This window comes from Trichomycterus rosablanca, chromosome 12 (genome assembly GCF_030014385.1).
Source record: "Trichomycterus rosablanca isolate fTriRos1 chromosome 12, fTriRos1.hap1, whole genome shotgun sequence".
NCBI lineage: Eukaryota > Metazoa > Chordata > Actinopteri > Siluriformes > Trichomycteridae > Trichomycterus > Trichomycterus rosablanca.
The window spans coordinates 28,209,306-28,220,312 of NC_085999.1; the positions used below are offsets into that span (position 1 = coordinate 28,209,306).

Below are 11,007 nucleotides of genomic sequence, written 5' to 3' on the forward strand. Positions count from 1 at the left end.
TGCAGCCTCAAAGGCAGCTGTCGATAGCTTAAAGCTATCAAGTTTCCTTTAACGGAGCAAAGATACAACCAAGGCATTTGTCACTAGCCCTAGTAATAATAAACTATGATGATCATGAATAGTGAAGATGAATGAATGCTACCGAATGCTGATTAAATGGCTTCAATGATTCATCAAAGCCTAGCTGTTTCTGAAACAAATGTGAAGTGCTTACAGATGTTAGAACATTCCTTAAGGAACCTTATCAGTTCCAGCCTCCATCACAATGGATGGCAGTTACATTCCTATAGAATAGGACTTAGTGTTATTAATCTAAATGATTATTAGCAGTGTTTATATGCTCTGTATTTTTAAAGAGAATTCTCTTGCCAAATGAAAACAAATTTAGCTAACTGGTTTCTAAGTTTCTAAATCGTTTCCTGATCAGAGATTAAATGTAAAGGATTATGTAATGCGATACTTATTACAAGTTGATAACGTTGTCATACCACTCAGTATTGTTTTGTAGAAAACCCCTTGGACAGTGTATTCTTGTATTAAAATGTACAGTAGGTGCTCAAATGTAATGTTAACTCTGCTGTACTGTACAGTATTTGGATTATCAAATTAAATATTTATCTCAGATCTGATTCGTTTTGCCTGCTCATTTAAAACAGTTTGTCATGTGAATAAAGGGTAATAAGAAATCACACGCAGTAGAAATGAAATTTACTACATTTTATTGCATTGATTACCAGAAGAACAGAGTACAGCATACAACCAGGTTATTATTATAAACTATAATATAACATCATCACCCTTGGTACTTAAAACTAAAGCTTACAGTTGTCTTTCTTAACAGCATTTAGCAGACACCTTTATCCAAAAGGACTTAGAAATTAAGGGTCTTGCCCAACAGTGGCAACTTGATGGTAGGTCTTCAACCAACACCCTTGTGTTTACCCTAATCACTGAGCTACCACTGCCCTACTTAACTATTACACAACAGATTACAAACAAACTGGTTTAAATATCAGTGTGCATACACTCTAATGTTCTAAAATCTACACCTACTGATAAAGCCTTCATTTAAAAGTCAGTAAACTTCAATATACATAAGCAAGCCCAAAGCAATCTAAAATAAACAGCCCTGACAGATTAGTGTAACCCAACAGCATAAATCACCTGCACATATAAGCCTATTTATACACATTATGACCAAAAGCATGTGAACACCTCATAAATGTTAAGATCAGATGTTTCAGCCACTCCCATTACTAACATGTATGTGCATATCAATACTAAAAAAATGACAATTATATTTTTCCAAATTTGTGGTGAGAGTGTAAAGATGTTTCCTGCACTACTGTGCCCCTGTGCCCAGAGCTTTGGCCTCACAATCTCTGAAAACCTTTAGGATGCATTGAAACGTTCGTCCAACATCAGTACCTGTCATCACAAATGCTCTTTGACAAAATGGGCACAAATTCAGCTTTTGTAGAAAGGATCTCCACAAGAGTGGAATGGTTTGGGAATAATACGTCCAATAAAGTCAAATGTCCACATACTTTTGGCCATATAGTGCACATTTTTCCCAGTACATAAATTCATTCAGTTTCATTTAAATCTATAAAAATGTGTTTTGTTTTGCATCCTAATGGTGCATCAGTAAGTTTAAAGGGAAACAAGCAAAATTATGTATTGTTTCTGATAAAATACATAGGAAGTACAGAGAGTTATATTTGCCATATGTAATGTATGACCCTGTATAACCTGTATCTAGCTTTGGCCTCAAAATCTTTGAAAACCTCTGGGATGAATTGGAACGTTAGTCTAACATCAGTGCCTGCATCAGTACCCGACATCACAAATGCTTTTTTTGACTGAATGGGCACAAATTCAGCTTTCGTGGAAAAGCTTTTCAAAAGAGTGGAGGCTGTTATAGTTGCAAAGGCAGGCCAATTCCATGTGTCCGTGGTTTTGGAATAATACGTCCAATAAAGTCAAATGTCCACATACTTCTGGCCATATAGTGCACATATTTAATCCAAGAACTTAAATTGATTTCAGTTTCATTTAAATCTATAAAATGCGTTTTGTTTTGCATCCTAATGGTGCATCAGTATGTTTAAAGGTAAATTATTTTATGTGTATGACCCTGTATAACCTCAAATGAATGAAATTACCTGTCTGTATGTATTTATGTGAGCTCATGGAATGACTCAGATTTGAATGCCATGAGTGGCCTTGAGCTAAACACCAGTAGACCGGCTTCGTTTGCATGTGATGATGAACTTAGGGAGAGCCAGTTGGCCATTGAATATAACAAAGATGTCTTTTATAATATTGTTCACACTATCATGACGATGTAGCGGGTCATTTCCAATTGGAGGAGGTAAAATCAAACCTGATGAGCCAGATGTACTTTTGCCAGTGAGCACCTGAGCTACAATGATGTAGACGTACACTTCTTCACTGTCTGGCCACAAGTATTTTGCCTTGCTCAAATCTGTAGTGAAGTAGATTCCAGCTCCATACTTTTGCTCTGAAGGTAAAAGAGGAAGTGTTACGTGGCTATTAAAAATGATGTAAACATTCAATGTGCATTGGTTAATGTTTTATTGCTCTTACTATCATACACAAGTTGAAATTTCTTGAAAATGGCAATCAAATGGCACAGTTGTAAATTACGCTACTGCAATTAGCGCACTACATACAGACATGATTGGATTGACGTCCTGTCCATTGTGCTGTACTGTATTGCGCCCAGTGATGCCTGGAAACCAAACTCACTGTGACTCTGACCAGGATAAAGCAGTGGTAATACATGAAAATGAAGCGAATATTCTAGAATATAACTTTCTCACACATTGCCATATGGCCCATTCATGCTAGGTAAAGTTAAGCAACAATCTGGGCCATATGGGTACTTGTTTAGGTTTCCCTGGAATCACTGGGCACAATGCTGTAACATGATAGCACCACTGGGGATTCGAACCCGTGATTCCAGCGGTAGAGGGCTAGTGTAATGTACCACTGAGCCACCCAAGTGCCACAAGTTTTTTAGGCATGTTCAGTTTCCACCTCATTATAGCAAAGTTACAATTTAACTTGTGCACTATTGGCATCTTTAAGCCCAGGTTTACATCAAATATCCATTATAGGGTGACAAATAGTATTGAACAAATGAAATTTTTCATTCTATGTTTGACATTTTGTTTTGATGTATTTTGTACATTCATTTTGTAAATCCAAAAAAAAAGTTACAGTGCAACACAAATGTTTATAAATTTCAGGTTCAACTACCAGACCATTAGAATCGCCGGTGCTGTACAGTACATGCAGTTTACCTGTAGGTGGTGCATACTCCCTCTGAAAGCCCACCTTGCAGATCAGATTACAGAACTGTGCATTCACACGCTGGTACAGTGTCTTGCCTTCAGAACCTATTCGCTTTTTGTTCAACTCAAAGATCTTTGTTAGGCAAGGGTTGTTTATTTCCTCCACCTACAGCAACCAATACAAACAAAAAAAGCACACACTCCATCTGTTAATTTATTACATAACAAGTTACATGAGAGAACAACACAGGTTTACATGTGGAGGCAGATACATGCTGTACAAAAGGTTATAACCACTAAGGTGATTCATTGATAGGCCTAATTTTTACTGGACAATGAGATTTTTTCAAATGCATTTTGTCCCGTTTTCTCCCGATTTTAGCACGTCCAATTTTTTTTACCCAATTGTGTTATGCTTCCTCTCTACTGCAGCTGACCCCCGCCCCGATTGAGGAGAGCGAGACTGACACACGCCCTCTCCGACACATGTGCAGTAGCCGACTGCACCTTTTCACCTGCACAAGGCGAGTTCATATGTGGATCAGCTTTGAGCACGGAGAGCCACACCCTGGGATCAGCATTATTCCTCGACTCTGTGTGTTTCCACCGCCTTAACCAAACAGTAGGTGTTGCTGTAGAGCACCCAACCAGCTACTACTTCAACTCGGGTCGTTAGAAAGGTGGGCCAAGCACCCTATCAGTTTTAAAGTTTGCTTTTATATCATATTTCATTTTTACAATCAGTATTTTGAAAAAATAGACAAAGTTTTATTTATTTATTTATTTAATAAGAAATAGGACAGTAGTGATGAAGCTCACAGCTTACCTTCTCAACATACAGGCCTGTTTTTTCTAATTTGTCCACTATTTTTGTGCACTCTTGGCTGCTACGATCTTTAGGTCTTCTCTCAATTGATCCTGCTTTGAAACCAGGAATATTATACCAGTGGTTCATTTCTCTTTCTTCTGTTGCAGCAAATTGCTCTTGGGTCTTACACAGCAATGCTTCCACCTCCACTGCTGCCTGACTGACACTCACAGGCTCCCCATTAATGATAATTTCACATCTGCCCTCCTTGAAGAGCTCTTTGATGGTTACATTAAATGTGGCCTGGATTTTTGTGAGATTTGCATGATCGTCCTGGTCCAAGTGCGCAACGTGGTTGTTACTGATTGCCACTTTGTGTGATGATATGCCTAGGATGTTGAGAGACCATTGTTTTGCCTCTTTTAATGCCTCTGTTGAGTTTCCAAATAACATGATGCAAGGTCTTTTTTCTTCCACACTGCTATGAGAGACCTGGCCTGTCAGAAACAAAAGATAAAAGGATAGTTTTTTTTTCTCTGTGATCACAGACACGATATAATCTTCCTATTTAGATCACCGTATGCTCTTACTTTTGCTATTGGTGTGGCTTAACACTCCAGGATCAAGTCGTTGCTGAGTAAAAGCCATTTCTTTTTCAAAAGCCTGAAATGCATATAACTGGTTAACAGTGTTTAACCACAAATAACAGGTTGGCATTTCATGAAATACATTTAATAAACAATTAAACAAATAAACAAATGATAAACAAATAATAAAGTCTTACCCTTATTGTCTCAATGTCCTTTGGAAAAATTACAAAGCATACGTTCAATTTCCAATCACAAAATGGTGCAAAATCTGTTACGGCTTTGATCATTATTTGAGCTACTTCATCTCTCCTAAGCCCAAGGTTTCCAGTGCCAATCGCAGGGAAAGATATAGATGAAATCATTTTAGCGCTTGCTTTTTCGAGACATTTTTGTACCACATTATTAAGAATCTAGAAAACAAAATGTTTCATGAAGTTGGAATAAACTTAGCTTCAAATAGTAAACCACAAGGCTAATCAATATTAGTTTTAGTAAAATGTTTCAGTAAGTGATTATACATTAAGAAATCCAACCTGATTGGCATGAGTGTTATCTTTTGGAGCACAGACAGTGTGGAATACTGTCTTACAGTTAAGAGCATAGCCACTGGTTTCAAAAACTTCTCCCACAGGAACATTGGAATGCCAGGACTTAAATTGCTTTATTTCTTTTTGAAGACTGTTTCCAGCTTTTCCCAGTAAAGCAACCGATACCAACCCTTTTGATAAATCAAGGTCGGTGCCTGTCGTGTTTACAATGACATCTGTCTAATAATACAAATATATAAAATCAAACAACAGTAGAGGTAAATTATTGTTTATCTTGAAATCAAGCATTCAAAGAATATATACATTTCCAGAAAAGATGGCACACTTTATAAACTTTTATTTAACAAATAACCAAGTACAAAGAAAACTTTGTTAGAGTTTTCACTGAAAAACCTAATTGTATTTTGTAAATAAGTAAGTATTTTGTAAGTAAGTAAAAAACAATGACACCTGCAACACACTTAAAGAAAGTTGGGACAGAGGTAAAAATAAGACTAAGGTTATACAAGTGACACTGTAATGGAAAGTTATACAATAAGAAGTTTAACTGGTGACATGTAAGGTTATCAGGATTAAGTATAAAATGAGTCTTTGCAAGCAAGGATTGTTCACTTTGTTAGAGAACTGACAGTCAGTTGTGCTGTTTCTCAGCACAAGATTACAAAGAAATTGGGTCTTTTACCATCTACAGTTCATAATATCATAAAAAGATTTTAGGAAGTCATGGTAAATCTCAGTGCATTTAGGCCAAAAGCGTAAACCACTACTGGTCCTCAGGTGGTTACGTTTGAAAGAAATGGTTACTTAAAAAGAAATGCAACCTGAAACTGTGTTATGCAAAGAGGAAGTATATATATACTGATCAGCCATAACATTAAAACCTCCTCCTTGTTTCTACACTCACTGTTCATTTTATTAGCTCCACTTACCATATAGAAGCAATTTGTAGTTCTACAATTACTGACTGTACTCCATCTGTTTCTCTACATACTTTTTTAGCCTGCTTTCACTCTGTTCTTCAATGCACAGGAATTACCACAGAGCAGGTATTATTTAGGTGGTGGATCATTCTCAGCACTGAAAGGGGGCTAACAAAGCATGCAGTAAATATGGTAAGTGGAGCTGATAAAATGAACAGTGAGTGTAGAAACAAGGAGGGGGTTTTAATGTTATGGCTGATCAGTGTATAAGTACAATATTATTTATTTTACCCTTGTTAAAGTCAACACCAACACTCACACAGTAGAGAACAAATACATTACACACTAATTTAATCAATACAAAATAAAAAAGTATTTTTGTTTTTTAAACTTACTCTTTCATCCTCAATGGCCCCCTTTTTAAGGACAAGTGTCACATTTCCAAGCACCAGACTTGAGAGCACAGACTGTGTTGATTCCTGCCTCTGCCTTTGCACTGCACCACTCATATGTGGGGAGTCAGATGGCCCGAAAACTGCATTGCAGGCCCTCTCCATCTCGCAAACTGATGGATCATCGTTATTCACCAGACGGACGTCCATCCCACTGTGTCCTGATTTCTTTGCATAACTGTATGCCTTCACAGTGTTTACAATGATTTTTGCACAAAGGTGCAGTGGAAAGTTATAAATGCCTGAGCTAATCGCTGGAATCGCAACAGACTGCAGGTTACTGCGATCAGTTATCTCTAAGATGCGCCGAATTGCTTTCTCTAACAAGTCTGAGGCTTTTTGAATTTCCATTCCTGATGGACTTGATGACATCATGGGTCCAACAGCATGTATGATCATATCACAAGGAAGATTTCCAGCTGGGGCAAGAACGGCATCACCTGTGGGAACTTTACCATGATGTTTTATTATTTCTTTACTTGTTCTGTTTATCTCAGGACCTCCAGCTTTACTCAGCGCTAGAGCAAGTCCTGCTCCGTGACTTAAAAATTCATTGGCTGCATTAACCACAGCACCAACTGTATGTGTAGTAAGATCATCTTTCCAGACAGATATGTTGACACCATTAGGCAGCTGTTTGCTGTACTTAATTTGACGTGTGATTTTTGCTCTGCCACTTGCAAATGATGAAGCTGCAGCCACATTTTTGAACTCAATGGTACAACCAAATTTTCCTTGAACTGCAGAGGAAAATGCAGAGCGAGTCTGTTCAAGTTTTAGAACCTCAAGCCCTTTTGGGGAGAGGGGAACATGGATTTGCTCCGTCATAGCCAAGCTGTTTCAACACCACTATAGCAGATTAAAAGAAAAAAAAATTACATTAGTAAAAAATACGTAAAAGAACAAGAGAACATATAAGTATGCTTTCACTTTAAAAATAGATTGCCAGTTATTTTAGTATTATGTCAGTGGCTAAAGGACATTTTCAAAAAGTGTCTTCGTTGCAGATCATGGATCCTCCAGTAGGATTATGACCTAAAACATACCTCATTAACAGTCAAGAATTAATAAATAGAAAACAGTGGATAGTTCTCTTATACAAATCTTGATCTGAATGCCATTGAATGATATGAAAAAGTAACAGTGTGAATTTTGCTAATTTGGTGTTTTATGATTATGTATAATTACAGACATACAAAGGTAATCCTTAACAACCATTTTGCTTATAATATATACAAAAATATATTATAATATGCAAAAATGTTGAAACCATTACCATAACATTTCATAACAGCCTTGAAAAGCAATAATTGCAGTAAAGCACCTTCTGTACCTCTGCATGATATTTCCTCACTACTTGACTCGTAGTTTGTTCTTTTTAAGCAAATTGTTCAATTTATTCCATGAATAATGACATCCTTATTAGCATTTTTAGATTTTTCATATCGTTCAATGGGATTCAGATCAAGATTCATATAAGAGAACTATCCACTGTTTTCTACTTATTCATTCTTGGCTGTTTATGAGGTATGTTTTAGGTCATAATCTTACTGTAGGACCTATGATCTGTAACGAAGACAGTTTTTGAAACTGGGCTGCAAATTTCTTTCTTAAATGCCTTAACAGACTTTCAATGCCCAGCACAGATTTAAGACCAAAAGGCCAACCCTAAAATAGCAGCAAGTCTGCTCCACATTATTTTAAAGGCTGTCACAAAATGTTATTGGTACCAATAATTTTTGTTAATGCTATTTAAATGATTAAGTTACCTTCACGACATGAACTCAACCCCCCACCACACTGCCCACCCCGCTAGTAAAATATTAAAATAACTAAAATACATTGAAATATCGGAATACATGTAATCAAAATATACAGTGAGTGCACAGCAAGGGATTTTGGGAATCTGTGTAGCCTGCTGATCGGTTACATATATATATATATACTGGTGCTGGTCATGAAATTAGAATATCATAAAAAAGTTGATTTATTTCAGTAATTCTATTCAAAAAGTGAAACTTGTATATTATATTCATTCATTACACTCAGACTGATATATTTCAAATGTTTATTTCTTTTAATGTTGATGATTATAACTGACAACTAACTAAACCCCAAATTCAGTATCTCAGAAAATTAGAATATTACTTAAGACCAATACAAAAAAAGGATTTTTAGAAATGTTGGCCAACTTAAAAGTATGAACATGAAAAGTATGAGCATGTACAGAACTCAATACTTAGTTGGGGCTCCTTTTGCCTGGATTACTGCAGCAATGCGGCGTGGCATGGAGTCCATCAGTCTGTGGCACTGCTCAGGTGTTATGAGAGCCCAGGTTGCTCTGATAGTGGCTTTCAGCTCTTCTGAATTGTTGGGTCTGGCGTATCGCATCTTCCTCTTCACAATACCCCATAGATTTTCTATGGGGTTAAGGTCAGGCGAGTTTGCTGGCCAGTTAAGAACAGGGATACCATGGTCCTTAAACCAGGTACTGGTAGCTTTGGCACTGTGTGCAGGTGCCAAGTCCTGTTGGAAAATGAAATCTGCATCTCCATAAAGTTGGTCAGCAGCAGGAAGCATGAAGTGCTCTAAAACTTCCTGGTAGACGGCTGCGTTGACCTTGGACCTCAGAAAACACAGTGGACCAACACCAGCAGATGACATGGCACTCCAAACCATCACTGACTGTGGAAACTTTACACTGAACCTCAAGCAACGTGGATTCTGTGCCTCTCCTCTCTTCCTCCAAACTCTGGGACCTTGATTTCCAAAGGTAATGCAAAATTTACTTTCATCAGAGAACATTGGACCACTCAGCAGTCCTTTTTGTCTTTAGCCCAGGCGAGACGCTTCTGACGCTGTCTCTTGTTCAAGAGTGGCTTGACACAAGGAATGCGACAGCTGAAACCCATGTCTTGCATACGTCTGTGCGTGGTGGTTCTTGAAGCACTGACTCCAGCTGCAGTCCACTCTTTGCGAATCTCCCCCACATTTTTGAATGGGTTTTGTTTCACAATCCTCTCCAGGGTGCGGTTATCCCTATTGCTTGTACACTTTTTTTTTTTACCACATCTTTTCCTTCCCTTCGCCTCTCTATTAATGTGCTTGGACACAGAGCTCTGTGAACAGCCAGCCTCTTTAGCAATGACCTTTTGTGTCTTGCCCTCCTTGTGCAAGGTGTCAATGGTCGTCTTTTGGACAACTGTCAAGTCAGCAGTCTTCCCCATGATTGTGTAGCCTACAGAACTAGACTGAGGGACCATTTAAAGGCCTTTGCAGGTGTTTTGAGTTAATTAGCTGATTAGAGTGTGGCACCAGGTGTCTTCAATATTGTACCTTGGCACAATATTCTAATTTTCCGAGATACTGAATTTGGGGTTTTCATTAGTTGTCAGTTATAATCATCAACATTAAAAGAAATAAACATTTGAAATATATCAGTCTGTGTGTAATGAATGAATATAATATACAAGTTTCACTTTTTGAATGGAATTACTGAAATAAATCAACTTTTTCATGATATTCTAATTTTATGACCAACACCAGTATATATATATATATATATGAATGAACCACAAGACAGTTAAAAATCGGTGCACAAGTGAACGATTCAAATCGGTTATTCATTTAAGATGAATTAATATTCACTATTCACCTCACAAAGTTGCTAAGTAGGGCATTTTCTAGCCAAATGTATTTATGTGAGGATACTTTCTTTATTTGTATTATTCATTTATTTATATAATGTTGGATTTGTTTAAAAATTTAATTACAGTTTTTTCTACACAATAAGCATTATTCGGCATAGTTTGTACCTACCTCAGAAATAAAAGGGCATTCATTATTTAGATAAATAAAAGATAAGCACAAATACAGTATTTTATTTTTTAAAGAGAAATAATACAAGTAAACTTTGTCTTATTTTGTCTTCAATTTCATTTTGTTTAAAAAAATCAGGAAAAAATCGTATCATGAACCCAGTACCGTGAATCGTATCGCATCATGGGTAGAGTGTATCGTTACATCCCCAGTCCTTAGTGGACATATAGGGCATTGTTGTTAGGAAACAGTATAGTTGTTAGATCTTAGTTACACTTATGTCCATATACTTCTGGTATGATTAGTATTTCTGCTTTTCTCACAGCTTTTGAGCTGAGAATGCAGTTCTGAAAGTTTTGCTCTTGTTGATCAAAACTAGCCTTCTCTCTAAAATGTTCTCATGTTAGTTTAGCCTAAACACACAAACACTCACACACACTCTCTCTCTCACACACACAGACACACACTTTTCTGGTCTTTATAAAAACTCTCTTTTATTTTAATAAACTAAGGCATTCATACTTTGACTTGGTGTCTGGTCTGGGTGCTT

The 11,007-nt window shown here is 37.0% G+C and overlaps 1 protein-coding gene across 1 annotated transcript; it reads right to left on the minus strand.

Moving 5' to 3' along the window:
• Positions 1–702: 702 nt before the first annotated feature.
• Positions 703–7,466, minus strand: parp9 (poly(ADP-ribose) polymerase family member 9). Its single transcript, XM_063005404.1, has 7 exons — positions 6,582–7,466; positions 5,252–5,485; positions 4,913–5,128; positions 4,719–4,791; positions 4,147–4,625; positions 3,330–3,486; positions 703–2,524 (listed from the first exon to the last, which is right to left on the minus strand). Exons 1-7 carry the CDS (start codon positions 7,464–7,466, stop codon positions 2,232–2,234), a joined length of 2,337 nt encoding a protein of 778 aa, XP_062861474.1. The 3' UTR covers positions 703–2,231.
• Positions 7,467–11,007: the final 3,541 nt, after the last annotated feature.